At 43.1% G+C, this 26,335-nt stretch overlaps 1 protein-coding gene across 1 annotated transcript in view; it reads left to right on the forward strand.

Annotated features, from left to right (window-relative positions):
* The window catches only part of trpc5a (transient receptor potential cation channel, subfamily C, member 5a), a 120,048-nt gene that overhangs the window by 70,375 nt on the left and 23,338 nt on the right, over positions 1 to 26,335 (forward strand). Inside the window, exons 9-11 of the mRNA XM_030430925.1 lie at positions 18,708 to 18,845; positions 21,613 to 21,811; positions 26,088 to 26,227. Of these exons, the coding sequence (XP_030286785.1) occupies positions 18,708 to 18,845; positions 21,613 to 21,811; positions 26,088 to 26,227 (477 nt within the window). The remainder of the gene's footprint in view (positions 1 to 18,707; positions 18,846 to 21,612; positions 21,812 to 26,087; positions 26,228 to 26,335) is intronic.

A 26,335-nucleotide genomic window follows, 5' to 3' on the forward strand; every position in this document is an offset into this window, starting at 1 on the left:
CATCTTTTCTCCTCTATACTTTTCTTATTTCCTTTTCTTCATTTCCTGTGCTCAAGTTTTGTTTTCTCTCATTTTGCTTCCTTTACTCTACTTTTGCTTCCTTTTCTCTCCTTTTGCTTCCTTTACTCTCCTCTCGTTACCCTTTCTCTCACTTCTTTCCTTCTCTTCTCCTCTTCACTCATTTCCTCTCTTGTTCCCCTCATTTCTTTTTCTATTTTCTCCTCTTTTCTTCTCTTATTTCCTTTACGTCATTTCCTCTCCTCTAGTTCTCTTTTCTCTCCCTTCTTTCCTTCCCTTCTCATCTCCTCTATTTTATTGTCCTTTTGTTTCCTTCTCGTCTCCCTAGTTTCCTTTCATCTCTTCTTTTCTCCTCTATACTTTTCTTATTTCCTTTCCTTCATTTCCTGTGCTCAAGTTTTCTTTTCTCTCATTTTGTCTCCTTCATTTCCTTTACCCTCCTCTTGTTTCCTTTACTTTCCTCTCACTTCCTTTACTTTCCTTGCACTTCCTCTACTCTCCTCTCATTTCCTTTACTCTCATCTCACTTTCTTCATCGTTCTCTTGTTTCCTTTACTCTCCTTTCACTTCCTTCATTTCCTCTTGTTTCCTGTTCCCTTCCTTCTTTCCCTCTCTTCTCTTCTCCTCTCCTTCATTTCCTCTCTCTTCCTCCTCATTTCTTTTCCTCTTTTCTGTGTTTCTGAGGGTTAAAGCATCACTTCGTCTGCAGAGCTGATTCTCAGTCCTGTTAACGAGCTGACCAATCAAAAGCTCCCATTTTCTGGCGCATGATGTCATCGTTTGCTGATGAACAACAGAACCAGACGTATGTTTCTGGAGACGATCAGCTGCTTTACTCTCACTTGTTGTCGTTGAGGGCCTCCAACGTGGCCGCCACATCACCTGCCGACCTGTTTCTGATCGTGACAAACTGTGTAACACGTGGTTCATATCAGTAAATATGTGTGTGTGTGTTTGTGTGTTTGTGTGTGTGTGTGTGAGCACCTCCTCGTCAGCATTCTCAATCAGATCAATGCAAATTACATCTCCAATACACTCTGTGTGTGATCAATACACACACACACACATACACATATTCGAGCTCAGCATTCAGCACACACTCCTCTCTCTGTCTTCTCCTTCATCATCCTCTCTTTCTTCTCTACTCTCCTCCGACGAGCCGGTTTAACCTTGTCTCCTTCTCTACTCCTCCTCCCTCCTCCTATCCCACCATACGTCCTCTCCTCTTGTCGCCTTCCTTGCTCCCTCTTCTCTTTTTGTTTCCTTTCCTCTTGTTTCTACGTGTCCTCCATCTTTCATCCTCACCTTCATTTCCTTTCTTCTATTCTTTTCTCCTCTTATTTCCTTTCCTTAATTTCCTGTCCTTTCGTCTTCTCTCATATCCTCTTGTTTCCTCTCCTTTCCTCTCTACACCTCTTCCCTCATTCCTCCGTGCGCATCTAGGTATTTTTCCTCTCCTCTCCTCTTTTCTCTCCTTTTCTTCATATTATTTTCTCTATTTTAGTTTCCTTTTCTCTCCCTTCTTTCCTTCCCTTCTCATCTCCTCTCTTTTATTCTCCTCTTCTTTCCTCTCTCATCTACTTTGTTTCCTTTCCTCTCCTCTGCTCTCCTCTGTTTTTCTCTTATTTCCTCTCCCTCCTTTCCTTTCGTTACCTATTCGTTTGGTTTTCTGTCTTTTTCCTCTCGTTTCCTTTTCTCTCACTTCTTTCCTTCTGTTCTCCTCTTCTTTATTTCCTCTCGTCATTTCATTTCATCTAATTTCTTTTCCTCTCCATTTCCTTTATTTTCCTCTCCTTTATTTTCCTTTCAGCTCCCTTCTTTCCTTCTCTTCTCATCTCCTCTCACCTTGGTAATTTCCTTTCCTCTCATCCCTCCTTTCTCTTTTCCTTTTTACTGTTCTTTCGTCTTTGTTTACCCCTCTCCTCTTTTCTCTTCTTCTCTTCCCCTTCTAGTTCTTTTCCTTTATTTCCTTTTACTTATTTCCTCTCCTCTCCTTCATTTCATCTCCTGTCCCCCTCATTTCCTTTCCTTTGTCCTCTTCTCGTTTCCCCTCCTCGATTTAACTTCCTTTCCCTCCTATTGTTTCCTTCTCTTCTCCCTTCCCTCCTTCTCTTCTTTTGTTTCCCTCATTTCCTCTCCCTGTGTTCTTACCTCCTCTCCTTCACTTCCTTCCCTCTTGTTTCTTCCGCCATTTTTCTCTCCTTACTTTCCTTTGCTCTCTCCTTGTTTCCTTTCCTTTCTTACCTTTTCATCTCCTCATGTTTCCTTGCCTCCTCTCCTCAATGTGTTCATGGCTGTGATTGGTTACTGAACTTCCAACCTTTCCTCTGAACAGGAACAGAGACAAGTGAGTCGAGTTTTTCAAGTGCGAGGAGTTACGTAACGGCAAAGTAACTATGGGTTTCGACTCACTGGTTCCCGCTTAATGGCTAAATTGCACACACACACACGCACACACACGGTCAGTTACCCATCATGCCGAGGGGGCTTTTTAAACCCGAAATAAACTCTCTGATTGGCCGTTTGACACACAGGAAGTAATGCAGCGTTTCCAGCTGGCTGACGGAGAGGTGTGGGGAAAGTGGCAGATACCCTTCACAACACCTCTGCAGTGCATTCTGGGTGATTCTGATAAATAAGCGTAACGGGAGAAAAAAAAAAAAGTGTGAACGGGTGGAAGAGAAAGAGCAGGAGAGGTGTGAATTGAGTGGAGGAAAGGAAAAAGGGAGCAGAGAGGCTCAGAAGTGATATAATACCAGAGAGAAACAGAAATCATTTACGCTTTGAGCTGCGAACAAACGTCAGTTCATCTCTCTTTCGTTTTGTCGGAAAATGGTGAAAAAAGCTCAAGACAACATCCTCAGATGTCTCGTTTTGTCCACATGTTGTCCCAGATCCTGTGTACCACCTTAGTTTCCACCTTGCTGAGGCCAAACCCGGTCCCACATGTAGACCCCGCTGTATTATTCATGCTGAGATTATACATACTGAGCCTTTAACATCCCCCCTTCAAACACCTTTTAATAATTAAGGCTGCCATTTAGATGTGAATTCTGTCGACACGGATCATCTGTGTTTATTAGCGGCGAGGCGAGAGTGCAGCGACAAGATAAATACATGCAATGCTGTCACACACCAGTGCACAAACACACACAAACACACACACACTTAAACACACAACCAGATACGCACACACAGACACACACTATAAGCAGTTTTATTGACTGAAAGTGAACCCCACCCCCCGAGGCGAACAGACGACCTGCTTTTTAATCCCACACACACACAAACACAAACATGCTGCACTGAAATGGCCGCCGGGTCCGATGCTGTGATCATCAGCAGCATCAGAACCCGTGGTGAGTCCCTGATGAGAGAGCGGAGGGAGCAGCAGGGGTCAGAGGTCAGGGGTTATAAGGGGGTGATGGCAGCAGGGTAATGAAGGATGGATGAGATCAGAGACGTGAGGACAAAGGTCAGAGAACTGAAGAGTTTGAATTAAAAGTAACTGCACAAGTGTGAAATTTTCACCTGACTCGTTTTATAACAGTTTGAACCAGGTCCAATTCTTTTTTTTAATCCTGATCCAATTTTGCAGCAGTCTCAACCTGATACCAACCCGATCTTGGCCTGATTAGAACCTGTTCCTTGCCTGATTCTGTCTTTACTTCTTGGCCAGGACATGTTATGTGTTTCTGACCCAATCCTTGTCAGATTGTTATCTGATCCTGATCCAGCCGTGGCCAGATTGTAACTTGATTCTAGCCCGATCCTTTCACAATCTTGTCCAGATTATAACCTGAGTGACCTGATCTTGGCACAGTCTTGGCCAGATCGTTACCTGATATTAACCTGAATCTGGGCTGGATCATAACCTGACTCTCTCCCAAGCCTGAAACCAATCTTGGCTAGATTGTAGCCTGATCCTTGCCTGATAGTAACCTGATTCAAACCTGGACCTTTCCCAATATTGGCCAGATTGTGACATGATCCTAGTCCAATCCTGGCATGGTCTTGGCCAGATCTGATTCTAGTCCAATCTTGGCTTGATCATAACCTTAGTCTTTCTAAATCCTGTCCCAATCTTGGCCAGATTGGAATCTGGTTTTAGCCCGATACTAACGATTCTCAGCCAGATTGTTAGTTGTTTTGAACCTGAATCTGGTGCAGTCTTGGTCAGATCGTTACCTGATTTTAACCTGAATCTCAGCCGGATCATGACCTGACTTTCTCCCAATCCTGACCCAATCTTGGTCAGATTGTAGACTGATCCTTGCCTGAACTTGGACATATCATAAACTGATTGTGGTCCAATCCCGGCGAGATCATAACCTGATTCTAGCCTAATCTTGTGCTGATCTTGGCCAGATTGTACCCTGATTCCGATTCTGTAATACCAAAGTTCTCGGTTGCGATAACAATTTGCATGTGTTTTTGCAGGCGTTGGTTTAAAAACTTAGTGTCTGCAGTACTGTCATACTGATCAGAGGGATCATTTGTCAAATTAACTGAAGAATGACAACAATTGAAAATATACAAATGTTTCAAATCTTTGCTGAAAAAGTTTAAATTGGACAGTGAACCAGTAAATGACATCTGATACCTTTGTCTTTGCTGTCACTTTATATTAATGCAGCACTTTAATATATGGGGGGATATTTAATATTTCGTTACACATGTATATATAAACAAAGGAAGAGATGAGTAAAGGAAAGGAAGGAGAGTTGGAGGAGATGCAGTGATGGAGATTTAGATCCAGTGAGTGAAGGATGAACGGATGAAAGTAAGGAAGAGATGGAGTGAGCAAATTGTTGCTAAATAATAAACCATAAATCAATTTTTTCCCCGCTGTGTTGCTTGGCACTGTTCAGTGCTGCTGGTGTGTGTGTGTGTGTTGTGTGTGTGTGTGTGTGTGTTAATCCGTCCAACACTGCTGAGCTGACAGAGAGAACTTGGAGGCTCTCCAAAGCAGCCCAAATTATTCACTTTCCTCTTTTGCTGCTGCAGAGAAACAAGAGGGAACCGAGCACAGAGAGGAAGAGACGGAGCTGCAGAGCCTCCATCTAAAATATAGTGAATTACAGAAACAAGGCAACACTTCCCCCGGTACACTAGTAAGTGTCTACATCCACTGGAAACATTTTATGGGTTGTTAACAGAGATGGAAACATATTTGTGAGGAAAATATGACAAGTCGATTAAGTATTACGGCCCTCACAAGGCAGGACAAGAACATCAGTAGGTTAAATTGATATTATTATTAAATTACCAACACCAACAAAGAGGTTGGATGGTTTGTTGTTTGTTGGTTGGCTGGCTGGCTGGCTGGTTGGTTGGTTGGTTGGTTGGTTGGCTTGCTGGCTTGTTGGCTGGTTGGTTAGTTGGCTGGCTGGCTGGTTGGTTGGTTGATTGGCTAGTTGGTTGGTTTGTTGGCTTGTTTGTTTGTTGGTTGGCTAGCTGGTTGGTTGGATAATTGGCTAGTTGGTTGGTTTGTTGGTTTGTTGGTTGGTTGGTTGGTTGGTTGGTTGGTTGGTTGGTTGGTTGGTTGGATGACTGGCTGGCTGGTTGGTTGATTGGTTAGTTGGTTGGTTTGTTGGTTTGTTGGTTGGTTGGTTGGTTTGTTGGTTGGTTGGTTGACTGGCTGGCTGGTTGGTTGATTGGCTGGTTGACTGGCTGGTTGGTTGGTTGGTTGGTTGGTTGGTTTGTTGTTTGACTGGTTGGTTGGTTGCTTGTCAGGCTGGCTTGTTTATCGGTTGGCTGGCTGGCAAATATCCTTAAAGCAGATAGAAATTACATAGGAACGATGCAGTATGGGGAGTTCAGAGAAGTCAGCATTTGGTCAACGTCTCAGTAACGTCTTCCCAATTAGCAAATACTCCTCATACTTCTATTCGTTGCACCAACATCTGCAAGACATTCGGTGTGTGCTATTAGGGTTCAATATGATAATATGATTAGGTTTGTGCACTGTGTGTTAGGAACAACAGCATCTATGTGAATGTAGTTGGAGGTCTCAGGGAACTGATAGTCCTGGCAACATTTCAAATATTCAGATTATTTTGACTGTACTTTCATGCAGAAACAACTAGAAGCTGGCTCATGTGTTTATGTCTGACTTGGATGAAGTGCCTCTATTCACTACAAAACAGGATGACAGGAACACTTGTGTGACATTTAAAAATTTGCACAGCTTCATTTGATGGTACATGACAGGAAAACACAGAGCCAGATGATACAGAACCTGTAGGAGAGAGCCGGAGGTGAGGATGAAGGAGGGATGGAGCGACAGACAAGACACGGACGTGAGCAGAAAGAGAAGAAACAGAATCAGAGCGAGGTGGAGAGGTGGAACAGAGGAAACCGACTCAGAAATAGAGTCAGCAAAAGAACAGTGAGTCACAAACAGCGGGCGGCGGAATACATCCCTCCTTGCTCGCTCTGTTTCGCTTCTCAGAGGAACGACGGAGAAGAAAAGATAAACGAAGAAAAGTGGATGTTTGTACGTATTTAGTGCGAGTGTGTTGTGCAGACGGGAAAGAGACGAGGAAGAGTGTTGCCACAGAACGAGGTTGAGGGAAGAAAAGCACAAACAGGAAGTTTGGAGGGGAGGAAGCGAGCGCGACATTTTGATGAATGACACCAATCGAAGCGAGATGGCGAGGGAGACGAGAGTAGATATTAAAAGAGTGGGAGTGTGTGGAGTTATTTTGAGGGATGGCAAACAGGGAAATGAGGAAGAAACAACCCCAAAAAACAGAGCAGAGGGTACAATCTTGATGTTTTTGGCCTGTAGTTTGAATAAAAACAAAGTTCTGCAAGGGTCCAGTTTGACATTTAAGGAAAAACGCTGATTCGCTTTCTCTTAACACTTTTAAGACACCTTTTTAAAAGAGATTTCCGTCGCTCTGCCGTGACCCTCTGGATCTCGCTCATTGGTTAAGTGTTTCTACAAAGTGCATTGTCTTTCTTTTAAATGTCATTTTGCGATGCTTAGAGCAGCACAAATGGAAAATCGAGTGGGCGTAGGGAGAAATGTTGGCTGACATCTGAACAAACATCATCTTCTAACTCATTTTCTTTTCTTTTTAGTCATCCGGCTGCTGAATATGAAATAAAGAACACCACGCTGACGTTTCTCTTGTCCCTTGTTTTGATCCGTCTCTTCTCCCAGTCGACCTGCAGATTAAAGTCACCGGTTATCGCCGTTTAACCGCCAGTTAACCCGCAATACAACCGCCCTGAAACATTAATGTGTGTGCGTGAGAGCGAGCAGCGCTTGATCGTGTGTGTTTGTGTGTGTTTGAATCATTTAGATGTCTTTTTTCGTCGGCGGGGCTGTGATACCTGCAGTCCTGCTCAATTATACATCAGCAGCCGCCTCAATTATAGATGGGCTGTGTGTGTTTGTGTGTGTGTGTGTGTGTGTGATGACATGTGTCTACTCAAGTGTGTGTGACCAATTGTGTTTGCATTGTGTGTGTGTGGTTCTGAATCTGCTGAATAATATATCTACCTTTGTTTATGTTATGTTATTCACCACGTCCAAATGAATTATTGCTTTAATTAATCTATCAACTCGTGTTCTCGATTAAAGGGGCACACACACAAACACACACACACAGTTTATATGCAGTGACTCTTTTTCACTCTATTTCATCGTCATAAATTGTTTGTGTTGATGCAAATGTACCTCAGCGCAGTTCTTTTTGAGTAAATCCACTCAGTTACTTTCCAAAACTCCAGCGTAGAATTATATTTTTGACAATAATCCTTGAATTAACCAAGACAGAAAACTTCAAAATGTTGTAAAAAGAGGAGCTGCAGCAGATGAATGCCTCATGATTTTAGATAAGATTTATGTATGTGATGTTTGGGTGTCCACATACTTTTGGCCATAATGAAACTTATTTATTTTTCATTTATCATCCTCCTCCAATCTCCCTTTTTCTTAATGATGTCTCTGTTCGCGGTAGCTCGTTGGTTCATTCTGTGTATTTTTGTGGTTTGACTTCAACATGTTCTTCATCAAAACATGCTAATATGCTTCAGCGCTGACTTGAGAGGAGACCACAAAGAGAAAAGACGAACACAGATGAAGTAATACACATTCAGATATGAGAGAAAGCGAAAGAGAACACATGAGCATTTTTTCACATTAGCATATAAATCACATACATGTGCAGAGTGCCAGATTGAATTAGTGTTAGCGTAGCTTTGGGTTAGCATATCTAGCTCCTTTGCCGATTACATCAAACCGCTGAGAAATTGAATTAACCGAGCGCCATGTAGCGTAGCCGCGGTTAGCATATTTCTTGGTTTAGTGGTCAAGGCAGAATGCCCATAAATTGAATTAGCTGCAGAGGAGCTTTTGGTTACAGATGGTAGTTTGATGTTCGAAGCAGAACGAAGTGGACTCGAGCTCTGAGGTGGTTTTCTTACAACGGGGCAGGAACAGGTTATCTGATGGGAGCACACTGATTCAGATCAGGCAGCCAGCTCATGTAGAAATGATATTTGACTGAATAATATGTTGATGTTTAGCGTCAAGCCTCTGACCTTATCACTCACAACAAAAGGAACACCGGGCTCAGCACAGCGGGGACGATATTAACTCTGCTGTCGGTGCTGGTGGTTTAATATTCTCCGAGTGGCTCTAAGGTGAGCAGTGTTGCAGCAGACGTGCTGCGAACAGAGAGCAGAGCGACGCCAGTACAAAGCCGTGATAGAGATGAAGCATTCAGTGTACAGACGGGTTTAAAGGAAGTGTCTCAGTGAGGTGTCGGGCCAACAGGTGCTGGATTATTGATGATTACAGTCGGAAGATAATTCATGTTTTGATGGTTTTAATGATTTCATTTATTTCACAACACTCCTCATGTGCCTGAGTCGTGTCTCTGTAAGGCCTGAGAGGAAGAGGAGAGTCTCGTTTGTAGCTTCAAACTGAATGTCTGAGCTTTGAAGTTGAATTTCTCTCCATTGTCCTCATTTGTACTTTAACACATCTGCATTAATGTACTATTTTTACTGTTACAGCTGGAGAAAACCCAACAGTTCCTGATATTTCTGTTAAACAAAATAAGCAGGGACTTAATTTGTGAAGAATCGATATAAAATATAAAATGTTCATCCTCAAATTAGCGTAGCTTTGTTAACGACTATTCTCCGTGGAGTGTTTGCAGCCAGTCCTTTCCAGTTACTGGGCGTATTACAAGCGAACAAGTTACAATAACAAATGCTCCGGCTCCACTTCTGAGCATCAACTCAAATTAACATTTATGATTTGGTTGCAGTCTGGTTTTATCTCACAACCTCCTTTCAATGTCCGGGTTGGGGCTCTGTAGACTTTTACTTTTCACACTTCATACTTCTTTACACTCGTTTACCTCTATTTGAAGTAACTTGTACTCCTTTATCTTTTAACTCATATTCAACTTAAGATTTTAAACATGCTTGAGAACATTTAACTCGAACCCACAAGCTGCTTTTACTCCTCAAATCAATTCACAATTAACCTTAAGCTTCGTTTTTGAGAAGAATTGTAGATTATACTCGCTGGACTTAGACCTGAGCGAGATGTTTGTGATGCGACCACATGCAGCGTCACCCAGAGTCCAAGACACAGTCGGCAGAGTCTTCTCTCTCTTCTTCCAATCCTGTTCGTGACGCCAAATTTACGTCGTCAAGAAAACGTTAAAACTGCAGCTTGTACGTACAAATGAGTTTATTTGCAAAGACCGTAGTTGTGCATGAGCTAGCACACAAAAATAACTGCCTGACTCTAACCCTACTATGGTGGGCTGACAGGCCGGCCAGCACACATCTATGGAAAAGAATCACAAGGGGCCAAGTAGACCTAAACCCTGCCAGAAAAATGCTCCGATTGAATAAATCTTGCAATGATTCAATTTAAGAGTACACACATAGAGGAAACAAATAGATATCTCAGAACATGCAGCTGCGACGGTGGATAGAAATCTTTCTTCTTCTTCTCTTCTCCACAGTTATAAGAGTGAAACCTGGCAGCTTATTTGAAACAAACGGGGGCTGACGTTATAAATCACACAGTACTTTCTCTCATGTGTTGAGACCTGCCTTCACTGGTTGGAATGTAACAAAGACGTCAGGTTTGATTCCCCGTCCACAGACGCGTCCGTCATGTCGGAGCTGCTTTAACACTCCCGCCCTGCGAGGAAATGCAAATGTAATGTAACAGCCTATTCATCTCTCAGCACTGCAGGCTGCGGTTTCATTCAGCAGGTTAACATGAGTCATCAGAACTCCTCTCCATGAAGACGTTAATAAAAAGGGGGGTTTGGGGCCATTTTTTTTTTTTTCGGGAGAGAGTCAGGCTTTCCACTCGGCTAATTTCCCTGTCTGTGTCGGCTCCCCAGAGCTTCTGCTGGATGACTGGATGCATTTATTAGAGATTAAAAATACTCCGGCTCCTTATCGCCGCAACTCGCACAGCGGAGTGTGAATAAAGAAACGAGAGAAAACGTCTCCGGAACAGTTTCAACGAGCTTATTTAATGTGAGCGAGCTTCGATCAGCTGGCACCCTCCACTTCCTCCCAGCTATAATCCACAGCTCAGACTTTATGATTCATTCCTGTACGTTTGCTGATTGATTTTTTTAAATGTCACTTGAAGCTCGGTGGGCTGCCAACAGTGCAGATTTCATGGTATATCTTGTTCTAGTTCTTGTTGTTGTTGTTGTTGTGGGTGCGACGTGTCGCTGCGTAGGTGGAAGTTGAGTTTTTTTAATGCTGTCTGTAATGTTTCATGAGAAGTGGAGTCTCGACAATCTTTCACGTTGAAACGTTTGAAGACTTTCATTAGAAGACGGAACAATCATTAGGAACAAGTTGGGATCAAGCTGTGATTAGCCTAGCTTAGCATAAAGACTTGAAATAGGAGGAAAAACTAGCCAAAAGAAAAAAAGTTTTCTTACTTCACTCTCAGAAACAACAGAGTGAGCGAGAATCTCCCAAAATGTTGCGTTTGAAGTTATTTTGTGTGTTTTGCGTTGACTTTTTGTAAAAGTTTGTATTTTCAGCGGGTGAATTTTGTGGCAAAGCTTTTCAGATTTTTTTTCCTGGATCTTAGATTGTGTTACTTTACAAGAAACATCCTGTTCTGCCTCCTTCAGGGCATCTTCAAACATCTCTTCCTCCCATCCCGACCAATGTGTGTGTGTGTTATGTAAAGCTGCTATTGGATTAGCATTAAAAAGAGTGTGGTTTCAGTGCTGCAGGCTCTCTGAGATTAAGTTTAAGACTTTATCCTCTGCAGTTTTCACATCAGTGACCCGGTCCGGTGGGAAACAGAGACAGACCGTGATAATCCATTTAAGACGGGCTGGAAATTTATCTCAGAGGTTCGGTGGCTCGTTTCCAGTGTTCAGGAGGGGAAACAGGGTTTATGGTGAAGGGGATAAAAAAGACAGAATGGAAGAGGAAACAAAAACACACATTATGATACACAAGAAAGATAGCTGCCTCTGTGAATTTCTACATAACCACTAAATTACTTTTAAAAGCAACTTGTTATGTTACTGCATTAGAGTCTTTTAGAGTGACCAAATGTTACAGTTAAACCTCTTTGCGACTTGTTGCATCTGAAGGTTATATCGTCCAGACAGTGTGTAACTATCTGTACACAAACCTTTGAATGTATCGACATTTTGTAGCCTTCATTGCAGCCCACAGTCGGAGCTCTGCAGCCTAATAATAGAATGACAGACACAATAAAACATTGACATCTTTATTCTGCAGTCTGAGAGAGAACTGAGCAGAGGTTTACAGCATGTAGGGCCAGAGATATGCCTCGTCATTGTTTTAGTTGTTGTCACGTTTGCTGTAGATTCATCGTTGGCTTTACTTTTACCTGAGTCATGTCACAAACTTGTCCACGCTTTCCATTTAGCCTTGCTGCATCCCTTAGAAGACACGATACGATACGATACGATACGATACGATACGATACGATGCAAACCGTTACGATTTGGTAAAACAAGATGGGGTACAATATTTTTTTATGTCTAAACAATCTATATAAATAAACTCTTCATTTTCACGACTGAACAAACTGAATAAACAAACTGAGCTTAAAGGACAATACACTTTGTGTTAAATGTGGCGGACCCTGCCACCTTTCTAGCTTCAAACAGTGTTCTGGGATCTTATCTTCCTCTGAGAGCAGCTTGTTTTAAAAAGATAAATATATGTCCAAAACTACACAGTGCTGCACTAATATTGTTTCAGTTGTTGTCACGTTTGCTGTGGATTCATCGTCTGCTTTACTTTTACCTGAGTCATGTCACAAACTTGTCCATGCTTTCCATTTAGCCTTGCTGCATCCTTTAGACGATACGATACGACACGATACGATACGATACGATACAATACGATACGATACGATACGATATATTTTGTGTTAAATGTGGCGGACCCTGCCACCCTTCTAGCTTTACACAGTGTTCTGGGATCTTATCTTCCTCTGAGAACAGCTTGTTTTAAAAAGATAAATATTTGTCCAAAACTATGCAGTGCTGCATTAACACTGAGAGAATGTAGCATGTAATTTTCGATGTTGCGTAACATATTGAGTGATGTTGAGATATGGTGACATGAAGGCCGAAAACATATTGATTACATCATTTTTGAAGCCCCGCTGGTCTGTCTGCAAGCATTTTTATGTTCCTCTGCTCGTTTAGTTTTAGTTTTTTTTCTTTCTCTTTGTCACCAGATGAAAGACAGAGCTCAGGTTCAGACAGGAAGATGACGTCACCGATCGCCCACCACACATTCATCATTATTATTATTATTATAGCCATCACCCAGATAGACCCTGCTGACGCTGGCTGATATTCACCCGTCACCCACCACTCCGGCTCTCGCTCACGTCTTATGTAATTCAAGCTGATTCACGGGTTTCAAAAGGTCACCGCAGTAATCTGAGTGTGTTTCACCCAGGATGTCTCACTCTGTCCGACATAACAACAAACCCTGATTATTAAATTATCTCTCCGATGCTGCGCTGTGATTGGTCCAGACGTGTTTTTTTTATTGTTGTTTGGAGAGTTGACTTTGACGAGGATGTTTTGCCGACCGACGCTCCAGAGACCGAGTTGGGGAAAAAAAAGGAGAGGAAAGGAGCAGACTGCTGTAGTTTAGAGGAGCCCGGAGATCAACTCGCTCATTAGCATACTGCTGCCATGGCAACAGGAAACCAAACTGGAGCTGAGCGAGGGATGGAAAGAGAGAGAGAGAGAGAGATGGAGGAGAGGAAGGAAGACATGTAGAGGGGAAGAAATGCAAGAAAGCAGGAAATAATAACAGGAAACATGAGGGTTTGGGAAAAGGAGATTTTAGAAGGAGGAAGAGGGGAAGATGAGGAAGAGGAGAGGAAGGAAATGAGACAAGAATAGGAGGGTGAAGAAGGAAAAAGAGGAGGATGGAGCAGGAGTGAAAGATGGAGAGGCAGAGAGGATAGGAAGAGGAGAAATTAAGAAAGAAAAGAGGTGGAGAAGAAATTCAATAAAGAAAAAAAGGAGGAGAAAACGACTGCAGGAAAAAGGGAGAGAAGAAGAGGAGGAGAGGAAGGAAATGAGACAAGAATTGGATGATGAAGAAGAAAAAATCAGAGGATGGAGAGGAGGTGAAGGAGAAGAAATGCAAGAGAGAGAGGAGAAGGAGTGAAGACAAGGAGGGCAGTAGAAATAAGAAATGGTTCACATGATGAGAGAAAAGAGGAGGAGGGTTGAGGGGAGGTGAGGATAAGTGCAGGAGAAAAGGAGCGAAGCAAGAGGAGAAGTGAAGGAAACAGAAGGAGGAGAGGAAATGCAGGAAAGAGGGAAAGAAAAAAAGGACGAGAGAAGGAGAAGAAAAGAAATATGGTTCAGAGAAGAGGATGACAGGGGAGAAAAGAATAGGATGATGAAGACAAAAAAGAGCGGGGAGAAGGAGCAGCGAGAGGAGGTGAAGATGGAGCAGGAGAGAGTTGGGATTTTGAGAGAGAAAAAGGAAGAGGTTGAAGGGGAGAGACGGAGGGGATAGAAACATTTGAGAAAGAGAAGGAATATCAGGAGGAGACAACAACTGTGGAAGGAGGAAACAAGGAGAGGAGGAAGAAGAAGACGAAAAGGAGAAGTGAAGGAAATGGTTTAGAGAAGAGGAGGAAGGAAATGAGACCAGAAGGAGAAAGAGAACAACAAAGAACAGGAGTTGTGAAGAAGAGAAAGAGGAAAGGAGGAGGACAAGGAAAAGGAAAAGAGGAGGAGGACGAGGAGATAATGATGAGGGAGCAGCCTCCTTGGTTTGACTTCTGCCACGTTATCGTTCTCCTCCTCCTCTTTTCTCCTTCTTTCTTCTTCTATCATTTCATCTATATAATTAAATCCCCTCGTTATCCAATATCCTCACACACACACACTAATATGCACACATTAACACACAACCAGATAAGAGGTTGAACAACTTGCTCTGAAGCCGCCATGACGAGTTTATCTGTAAGTGTGTGTGCGTGTGTGTGTGTGTGTGTGTGTGTGTGTGTGTGTTAAGGTCATATCCGCTGCAGCTCCCTCAGGTCGGTGGTTATCGGAGGTGTAAGGCGACATAAGATGATTAAACTGAGAGTCGAAAACCTCCCAGACTCAACAGATAAAAACACTGCAGCCACTCAGATACACTGTATCTGTATTTAATTATATTGTGTGGATGTTTTACTCTTTATAAACCTTGTGTTTTGTGTAAATTGTGTTTTTTAAATCTCTGTAGCGGCAGATATTCACCAGGCGTCCATCACAAAACTAAAGTCCTTTGTAGGACCTTTAACTGGAGCTAATCTGACGCATTTATGCTGCTTTTGGTGCAACATTTCCTCTTTCTCTTTGAGTTTAGCGTGGAAACAGTGATGGAGAAGCTGTATTTGAGATTCTTTTCCAACTCATCAAATACTGGTGCTTGGGGATGGCGGACAAACTGACCTACAATCCCTAAGTGTCAGTATTTGACCAGTTAGGAAATCAACTTTCTTGCAAATCGGACGTATTCTCTAGCTTTTCATCGCTTGATGCCTTTTCAAGCACCATAAATATCTCTTCTAACACATACGATCTTCTGCCGACGAGTCAGGAAGCGCACATATCTGAGATTCTATATACTAGGGATCGATAATGACACCAAGACTAGTCAGACTTGTAACAGTAGCAGAAATATTTTGGATCCGGCCATCTGTATGGACAAGACTGTAATGGTTATGCCATAACTAAGAACTTTTCCTTACATTCCTAACACGGTAGTAGCCATTCGACGTTGGGCGTTTTATTGAACATATGCTGCAGTTTGCACCAGTTGATGCCTGGTGATCCACCAGCAGGAAGAGACCCAGGAGACCTCTGATGTCCGCTCCGGGTCTCCCGCTGTAGGACGAGCACCGTAAATATCTCTTGTGACATTTAAGATCCTCTGCTGATGAGTCAGGATGCACAGATATCTACAGAGACTCTATCTGCAAATGTATCAATAGTCACATCAAGACTTATCAGGCTCGTCGTATAGGTAGCAGAAATATTTTGGATCCGGCCACCTGTATGTTACCCTAATGTTTATGCCGTAACTACAATCTACACAGTAGTTGTCGTTAAACACTTGGTGTTTAATTGTTGCTGACTGCTCCACATCTGGCCAATCAGAGAAGCACCATAAATATCTTTTGTGACATTTACAATCTTCTGCCGACGAGTCAGGAAGCGCACATATCTGAGATTCTACATACTAGGTATTGATAATGACACCAAGACTGGTCAGACTTCTCGTATGGGTAGCAGAAATATTTTGGATCCGGCCACCTGTGTGGACAAGACCGTAATGTTTATGCCATGACTAAAATCTTTCCCTTACATTCATAACACGGTAGTAGCTATTCGAAGTTGGCCGTTTTATTGACCATATACTGCAGTTTGCACCAGTTGATGCCTGGTGAAGGTATTGAAAATCCCATCAAGACTCATCAGACTTGTCGTATCAGTAGCAAAAATATTTTGGATCCGGCCACCTGTATGGTACCCTAATGTTTATGCCGTAACTACAATCTACACAGTAGTTGTCGTTAAACACTTGGTGTTTAATTGTTGCTGACTGCTCCACATCTGGCCAATCAGAGAAGCACCATAAATATCTTTTGTGACATTTACAATCTTCTGCCGACGAATCAGGAAGCGCACATATCTGAGATTCTACATACTAGGTATCGATAATGACACCAAGACTGGTCAGACTTCTCGTATGGGTAGCAGAAATATTTTGGATCCGGCCACCTGTGTGGACAAGACCAATGATGTTTATGCCATGACTAAAATCTTTCCCTTACATTCATAACACGGTAGTAGCTATTCGAAGTTGGCCGTTTTATTGACCATATACTGCAGTTTGCACCAGTTGATGCCTGGTGAAGGTATTGATAATCCCATCAAGACTCATCAGACTTGTCGTATCAGTAGCAAAAATATTTTGGATCCGGCCACCTGTAATGCCATGCCGTAACTACAACCTACAGAGAAGTTGCCGTTCAACACTGGGCGTTTTATTGAACATATACTGCAGTTTGTTGGTTGATGCCTGGTGATCCACCAGCAGGAAGAGTCCTCCGCTGTCTGCTCCGCGTCTGGCCAATCAGACGAGCACCATAAATACCTCCTGTGACTTTTATCCTCTCCTGCCCGACGACGCCGCGTGACGCTGCAAAGTCAGGAGCTGTGAGAGTCCCACGCAGATCTCTCTCGAAGGAAAGTGTGTCTGGATAAATTATTTATGATGCAGCCGCCGCCAACTGTTCAGAAAAAGTGTGTGATTGACAGCTTCAGAGTCTGACCTGAACGCTTTTTGTTTGGCTGTTTGCCGTTTTTCTTTTAAGCTTTCAGCTAAATGTCTGGTTTCAAGCAGTCGTGTGTCCTTGTGTGAAGGTGGATGTGCAGAACTGAGCCGGATGTTTATTCCTAAGTCCATTTATTTAATAGGCTGTTTGTTTCAGAGGGAAAAAACACTTTCTACATCACAGCTGATGTGATGGATCACCTCCTGTCTCCCCGAGTCTTTTATAGAGTATGACACCAGACTAATCAACTAGAAACAGACATGAGGAAAGAAGCTCATAACTAAAGAAAGAAAGAAAGAAAAGGACAAACTTGGCAATGATTAAATGAAAGAGGAGGGAACAGAGGATTACAATAAGAGGAAGAAACAGAGGACAAAAAGAAAAGGAGGACTCGTCTCCTCCGTCTGTGACTCAGAGGGCGACTGAAGGGCTGACGGAGACGAGCAGCCTCTGGTGCGACGCCAGCGGTATTAGCGGATGAGCTGTAATGAGATGTAAATGGAGGCGACCCAGACAACAGAGCAGCCGCGGCGCTGTCACGGCAGGACGCAACCTTTGGTTTGTCACGGAGGATGATCACACTGTACAGATGTACCTGTTTGAGGCTCGCTCGGTCCCTTTTTGAGTGAATAAAAGCTGGAGAACGTCGTTATGAAATGGAGATGAACAAACAGCCACACAGATAGAGGTTATATCTGGTTTTATTAGCTCACCGCGCAGTCAGGTGTCTCTCCACTCAACACAAACATAATAAAAGACGTGTTTTTATTTTTTCTGAGTCCGTCTGTTCATTTCTTTTTAGCTCACATGAAGGATATTATACGCATCATCAGATTTGTTAACAGACTCTTTCTTCTTTATCCTCTTTTCCGCCAGGCAGTCCTATCCGGTTCAGTTGAGTTAAGTTCGTAATACATTTGGAAGAGATATTTTAAGTTATTGTTGTGAAAAGTTCTTGTACCATCCTGTGTATTTCGTCACACTTCTGCCGAAGTACCTACCCCCCGATCCGATACTAAAACTTGGATTGGTTTTCCTGTCATCTAGTTTCCTTGTTGTAATAAACATCCATATCCATGTTTGTTGTGCAAAATGAGTAATGATTAATGGATTAATGTCTGTATATATTTTGCTGTTGTTGCTGTTTTTCATTTAAGATCAAGTTCTTGACATCATTACTCAAAAACTGGGTGAGGACTTAGAGCAAATCTGTGTCCTCTGTGTTCAACTGTTATTTACTGATTTGGCTTAAGTTTAAAAAGTGCGCCACTAAGTGTTTCGCTGTCAGGATGGTAACAGGAGTGACGACAAACAGTTTGGTTATTTTTGATGTTAATGAAAAGTGATGATCTACTGTCATAGTGAGACACAAAACTATTCTAAAGTTGAGGGGCACATACAAGAAAAATGTATGACTTCCTGTCTTTCAAAATGTTGCACTCTTGAATCCAGGCGCCCCATATGGCATGTTTCCAGGTGTAAAACACAAACTGTATATTTCATTTTCACAAGATGAAGAAGTGAAAACTCCAGCGAGGAGAGAGTTCGTTTGTACGACAGTTTGATAACCTGAACACACCTGAAGGTTGTGTTCACTGAGCTCCTCTGTGTGCTGAAGGTTAAACATGTTGTTATCGGCCTGTTTAGTCCTCTGAATGATAAATGAGACACTTTTAAAACTCCTTTTGTTGAAGCAGGAGATCGATGTTGCGTTTCAGGTTTTATTGCTCAATTTTTACACTTGTTTGTTTCATCTAAAGGACATTTAAACTGAGTTTCCTCACAGTCTCTTCATCTTCTTCTTCTCTCCATTCAGTTCGTTGCTCAGCCAAACTGCCAGCAGCTGCTGGCCACGCTGTGGTACGACGGCTTCCCGGGATGGAGGAGGCGACACTGGGCCGTCAAACTGGTCACCTGCTTCATCATTGGACTCCTGTTTCCTGTCTTCTCACTGGTGAGGAAGGAGGGAGGAAGGAAAGAAAAGAAAGAAAGAACGAAACAAAGGAAGGGAGGAAATTAAATTAAAGAAAAAATAGGGAACAAATAACGGAAAAAAGAAGAAAGAGGGATTGCTTTAAAAAATTGGGCTGCAACTTAAAGGAAGGAAGGAAGGAAGAGGGATTACAAATGAAAGAAAAATTAGGGAACAAATTAAAGAAACAAAGAAAGAGGGATTGCAAAATAGGGAACAATTGGAAGGAAGGAAGAAATGAAGAGGGATGAAATGAAAACAAGGGAACACATAAAGGAAACATAAGTGGAAGAAATGAGAACTCTAGAGCAGGAAGGTAAGACAAAGGAAATATAGAAGGATATTAAAAAGTGAAAAAGGATTGGGAAAATTTGGAGGAAGGGAGAGAGGAAGAGAAGAAAAGGAATCAAAGACGTCTTCCTTGAAGTAAATTTGTTGCCAGGCAGAAATGGAGCCGAACTCTTGTTTTATTGGCTGGACGAGCTGTTGCCAGGAAACGTCAAGTCGACAACAACACTCGACCTAAAAACAAAGAGTGAGGGAGGAAGAACTGTGATGATTTAGAGAAGGCATGAAGCCGCTACTGTAGACTGCAGAGTGAACAACACAACACAAACACAGACGATCACTACAGGCTAAAGTTTACATGCAGACAAAACTTTACTGTAACTACGAACTGATTAGGGAGGAAGAACTATTGACCCGTTCCTTATGATCAATATTTAATATTCTGCAGCAGAACGACTCGAGTGAAACAGATGAACTTGCTGTAAATCTGATCAACATGCTGAGCTCTGCAGAAGCAGCAAAGATATTTGGTTTAATCTCATTCAGCAGATGACGGATGAAGGAAGCCTGAAGTGTAAATGTGGAAGTTATTCAGTCTCAGAATAGGAAAAAATATCATCACGCCTCAGTTTCACGCAGCTTCGTTTGGTGATTTCAGACGTACGTCCCTCATGTTCAAAACCTGGTGATGCATTTCTTTAAAGATCGATAGAAACAACGTTAGAGCAAAGCTGAATTTATGTGTTTTTATGTGCCCATTGAGTCATATCGAGACACCAACAGGACCAACAATTCATAGAGAGATATAAGTGAGGAGGTGTTGTGAAATATTTGCTTTTAACATTGTATAAATCTTTTAAAGTTTGTTTTAACTGTCCACATTAAAAGAGACCTGTTGTGTCCTTTCCTTCAGTGTTATACATGTTCCTGTGCATCTAAATGATCTTTAAAGTTAAAACTATCCTGGCTCTATGGATTTTATTCGTCAGCAGGATATTTAAGAAAGTTGCCCAGTAAAAACGCAGTAGAGCCACATGTGAAGAATGCTTGTCGTTAATGGTGCTGACTGACTGACACTAAATATCAAAGCCCGCCCCAATCACCAGAATAACTGATTGTTAAGTACGCTTCTGCAAAACCACAGATAAGTTCAAACTGAATGTTCCTTCCTCTTCCAAGTTCCCATTTGTTGAGGTTGAGTTTTCTATTTCTCTGTTGTCACAACGTTGTGCTGATGCTGTGGTAAGGGTTGGGAAAACATCCTGTTTTGGTCGCCACGATCACGGATGTCAATGTCTCCAGGCGTCCTTAAAGATATACACTGTTGTACTGTTGTGTTGTTTCAATTGTGGTTGGCCATTTCTCAGCTTTGTTGGCTTGTAGTGACATCACCACCATCCCCTCCACCTCCTGCTCCAATGTGATATGAAAAATTTCAGATAAATGTCGACCTCGATCAAATCCGGGGTTTGCAGACACGTTAACTGCCAACAAAATAAATCTTTCTCTTGTTGTTTCTCTGCAAAGTCTGTATCCGTGAGGGCAAATAATGTTAAAATGTGTCACCAAATGTATGGCGGCAGCCCACTGACGTGAAGTACACGTGTGGGAAACACTGCACTGAGTTCAAGTTTTTAAACCCATTTCAAAGCGAAGACAAATATCTTGTTTTATAGAAAGTATTTGAAGATCAGTTTGTGTCCTCTCTCACGTTTCTGTCCTCTCAGTTGGCTTGTGGTTCATTCAAGGACTCAAAATACCCAAACACACATGGCAAACACACATGGCAAATGGCACGACAGAGTGATCAAATCTCAATTCGGCAGCGCTTACTTTGGCTTTAGTTGGCACGAGAAAGATAAGTCACTTAAAGTCTTTATGTCGCAACAATCACAGCGCTGCATTGATGTGATTACGTTATTAATAATGCACACAAACACCTCTGTCTGTGGTTCTCTCTGTGTTATTTAATTCCTTTTAAAGCCTCGCTGGCGTGACTCAGAGAACGTCGAGGTTGCCAGCAGCGAGTATATGAGCAGAACAAGTAAACAAGCATCATAACGGCAATAACACTCGGCAATAACAGCAGCGGCTGTGATAGACGGAGGGGGACGGGTGGAGGAACACGAGCACTGTCCTGCTTCATGCTATGAACACGAGTGTAAAAAGCCGAAGAGACATCAGAGCAGCACTCTGATTTATTGTTCATGATCGTTTACGTAACATCAGCATCTTGTCTGCCTCTTTCTCCTCCTGTGTTGCTTTGTTTTGGATGTCAAACAAACAAAAAATCAGAATTCAGTCATTGTCTCCTCACCTCCACGCTAATGAAGGTGACGAAGGTGAAGCCTCATCGTCCACAAAACGTTTTTGGAGCTTCACACCAAAACAGCGTTGTCAGAGCACATCATTTCAGGACGAACAGTTCCTGTGTTAACTCTGTGTGCCTCCTCCTCCTCAGATCTACCTGTTGGCGCCGAAGAGCGCTCTGGGAAACTTCATCAAGAAGCCCTTCATCAAATTCATCTGTCACACCGCGTCCTACCTGACCTTCCTCTTCCTGCTGCTGCTGGCCTCGCAGCACATCGCCCGCACCAACCTGCACATGCAGGGACCTCCACCCACCATCGTGGAGTGGATGATCCTGCCGTGGGTGCTGGGTACGTACAACAAACCTCAACCGTATTCACTCCAGTCTGGTATGTTTGAGATCACGTTCGAGACATTAGACTCCAGATGAAACAGGACTCGTCTAGGCCGTGGCTGGTGTGGCTGCCAACTTTTAGTTTCCACAGCAGCTTCACTCCTCCAGCCATGAGACTCCTGAAGTCATCGTCAGCACTCGTAGATGTAGCAGGACAATTTTACCTAGTGTTTCAACAGTATGTAGCCTTTGTATCGTGATGTATTTGGGAGCTTAGCAGTGTGAGATGAAGATAAAGCAGGACTTGTCCAGACCATGGCTGGGGTGGCTGTCATCTTTTAGTTTCCACAGCAGCTTCACTCCTCAGGCCATGAGACTCCTGAACTCATCGTCAGCACTCGTAGATGTAGCTGGACAATTTTACCTAGTGTTTCAACAGTATGTAGCCTTCGTATCGTGATGTATTTGGGAGCTTAGCAGTGTGAGATGAAGATAAAGCAGGACTTGTCCAGACCATGGCCGGGGTGGCTGTCATCTTTTAGTTTCCACAGCAGCTTCACTCCTCCAGCCATGAGACTCCTGAACTCATCGTCAGCACTCGTAGATGTAGCAGGACAATTTTACCTAGTGTTTCAACAGTATGTAGCCTTCGTATTGTGATGTATTTGGGAGCTTAGCAGTGTGAGATGAAGATAAAGCAGGACTTGTCCAGACCATGGCCGGGGTGGCTGTCATCTTTTAGTTTCCACAGCAGCTTCACTCCTCCAGCCATGAGACTCCTGAACTCATTGTCAGCACTCGTAGACGTAGCAGGACAATTTTACCTAGTGTTTCAACAGTATGTAGCCTTCGTATCGTGATGTATTTGGGAGCTTAGCAGTGTGAGATGAAGATAAAGCAGGACTTGTCCAGACCGTGGCCGGGGTGGCTGTCATCTTTTAGTTTCCACAGCAGCTTCACTCCTCCAGCCATGAGACTCCTGAACTCATCGTCAGCACTCGTAGACGTAGCAGGACAATTTTACCTAGTGTTTCAACAGTATGTAGCCTTCGTATCGTGATGTATTTGGGAGCTTAGCAGTGTGAGATGAAGATAATGCAGGACTAGTCCAGACCATGGCCGGGGTGGCTGTCATCTTTTAGTTTCCACAGCAGCTTCACTCCTCCAGCCATGAGACTCCTGAACTCATCGTCAGCACTCGTAGACGTAGCAGGACAATTTTACCTAGTGTTTCAACAGTATGTAGCCTTCGTATTGTGATGTATTTGGGAGCTTAGCAGTGTGAGATGAAGATAAAGCAGGACTTGTCCAGACCATGGCCGGGGTGGCTGTCATCTTTTAGTTTCCACAGCAGCTTCACTCCTCCAGCCATGAGACTCCTGAACTCATCGTCAGCACTCGTAGACGTAGCAGGACAATTTTACCTAGTGTTTCAACAGTATGTAGCCTTCATATCGTGATGTATTTGGGAGCTTAGCAGTGTGAGATGAAGATAAAGCAGGACTTGTCCAGACCATGGCCGGGGTGGCTGTCATCTTTTAGTTTCCACAGCAGCTTCACTCCTCAGGCCATGAGACTCCTGAACTCATCGTCAGCACTCGTAGATGTAGCTGGACAATTTTACCTAGTGTTTCAACAGTATGTAGCCTTCGTATCGTGATGTATTTGGGAGCTTAGCAGTGTGAGATGAAGATAAAGCAGGACTTGTCCAGACCATGGCCGGGGTGGCTGTCATCTTTTAGTTTCCACAGCAGCTTCACTCCTCCAGCCATGAGACTCCTGAACTCATTGTCAGCACTCGTAGACGTAGCAGGACAATTTTACCTAGTGTTTCAACAGTATGTAGCCTTCGTATCGTGATGTATTTGGGAGCTTAGCAGTGTGAGATGAAGATAAAGCAGGACTTGTCCAGACCATGGCCGGGGTGGCTGTCATCTTTTAGTTTCCACAGCAGCTTCACTCCTCCAGCCATGAGACTCCTGAACTCATCGTCAGCACTCGTAGATGTAGCAGGACAATTTTACCTAGTGTTTCAACAGTATGTAGCCTTCGTATCGTGATGTATTTGGGAGCTTAGCAGTGTGAGATGAAGATAAAGCAGGACTTGTCCAGACCATGGCCGGGGTGGCTGTCATCTTTTAGTTTCCACAGCAGCTTCACTCCTCCAGCCATGAGACTCCTGAACTCATCGTCAGCACTCGTAGATGTAGCAGGACAATTTTACCTAGTGTTTCAACAGTATGTAGCCTTCGTATCGTGATGTATTTGGGAGTGAAACAGTGTGAGATGAAGATGAACCAGGACTTGTCCGGACCGTGGTTGGGGTGGCTGTCATCTTTTAGTTTCCACAGCGGCTTCACTCCTCCGGCCAAGCAGCGCCTTGAAGCTTTGAGGGGATGTTTGTGACCAGACAGATGTTTAAATCCAACGCTTCCTCAGACTGTGCTGTCCACTCTTCTTCTTCTTCACTGGATTATTGTGCTGGATTTTATCATTGTAAATAATAATGTCAGGTTACATGTTTATGACTTGACTCAAGAGGTTAGAGGAGAAGTGGCTCAGTTACAGGCGACCAGGCTACAGAGCTAGTGAGCACAGTTCGAGTCTGCATTTCAACATTTGTAAGCGTCACACACCTGAATGTTTTTAAGGAGGCCTCGGGACGATTTCCAGCCGTGCTTGTGGCAACAAAAAAAGTATATTTATGATGGGAAGTTGTGTCGTCTGCAGCAGCAGAGCAGAAGAACAGTGTTGTGACAAGAGAGGAATTGGAAACTGAAGCTAAAGAAACGTAAACTTGCATCATAAAGAAATGTTCGTACTCTCAATATTTATTCTGTCGATTACGTTTTACAACTTTGGTGGTGTCGTATGTAGACGTGTAGAGGAAAGGTCAGATGGAGAACCTCATGATGGACATTTAAGCGTAGAAACTGTTTTCCCCCCGTTTTATTACCGATGTATGATGTTGGTTTCCATCTTCTAAAATGTACTCTAGCAGCAGAATCATTGCCATCATCGTTTCCTTTATTTCTTTTCTTATTCTCTCTTTTCTTTTAATACATTTCTCATATTTACATGCAGTCCAGACTGGATTGAGTCACAGTCCAGTAGGATAAAGAAACGTCTCTTCATACAGTAAAAAACAACTAGATTTATAGAAAAACACACAACGCTTCTTATCTCTCCATCTTTTCTACTTTGATTGCCATCAAGAGAACTGAGTGTGTCTGTGTGTGGAGGACGTGGGTGTGTGTGGAGGAGGTAGTTCTGTGTGTGTGTGTGTGTGTGTGTGTGTGTGTGAGGGTGGGTGGGTGTGAAAATGAGTGATTACATCTCCATATTCTCTCTCGGAGCTGACACCAATCATTTCCAAATCAGAACCATAATCAGTTGGAAAAATACAAAACCATCTGTTCTCATTCATCGTCCGCTCTCCTCTTCTTCTTCTTCTTCTTCTTCTTCTCGTCCTTCTTGTTTCTTCTTCCTCTTCTTCTTCTTCTTCTAGCCCTTTTCCTTTTCTCCTTCTGTTTCTTCTCCTTCTGTTTCGTCTTCTTCTTTTTCTCCATCTTTATCTTCTTCTGTCTTCTCTTTCCTTCTCCATCTTCTTCTTTCTTCTCTTTCCAATTTCTTCTTCTTCTACTACCCCTTTTCCCATTCTCCTTCTTCTTCTTCTTACTAAAACACTCGACTACAAATCACTTCAGATAAAAAGAAACAGCACTGAACATTAGCTGGATGGATTGTCTGTCATTACACTAACATTGTTTTGTATCGGTTAAATGCCAAATAATTCATTTCATATATTCCCAAATTCTCTGGTGTTTCCTCTCTGTTCCGTCCTGTCGTGGTACTTCTGGTTTTGATCAGGTCGATCTGCAGAATCACTCTTGTTTATGGTTCACACCAGATTTTGATTTTCCACCACAGTTCCTCCCCGTAACCTTAATGATGTGCGATTTCTCCAAACATACGGATGAAAAAACTCCGAGCAGCAGATATTCGAGGCAGCCGTGATGAACTACAAAATGACTCGTGAATTATTTAGAGTAAAACCTGACTTTGTCTAAAGTCAGTCGTGCGGAACAAATGTGTTGTTGGCTCTGAGCTCGCCGCCTGCAGCTGCTGCCAAAAGAAAATACTCGACAGAAAGTTTGGTCACCGAGCAGAAAGCAAAACAAACAGGAGCCGCTGATGGATGACATGGCCGTGAGCACACACGCATGACCGAGTGTGTAAATAACCATCAGTGTGTGTGTGTGTGTGTGTGTGTGTGTGTGTGTGTGTTTCAGGCTTCATCTGGGCGGAGATCAAGGAGATGTGGGACGGAGGATTCACGGAGTACATCCACGACTGGTGGAACCTGATGGACTTCGCCATGAACTCGCTGTACCTGGCCACCATATCACTGAAGATAGTGGCGTACGTGAAGGTAAAGACGAGAGTCCGAGTGTGCCAGAGGGAGAAGGGAAAACCGGAAAACTGGGTCTCTGTTGGCAGGGCCGGGTACTGAACTTGGTGCTTTTAAGGTTACTGACCG

Source organism: Sparus aurata, chromosome 10, assembly GCF_900880675.1.
Source record: "Sparus aurata chromosome 10, fSpaAur1.1, whole genome shotgun sequence".
Lineage (NCBI taxonomy): Eukaryota > Metazoa > Chordata > Actinopteri > Spariformes > Sparidae > Sparus > Sparus aurata.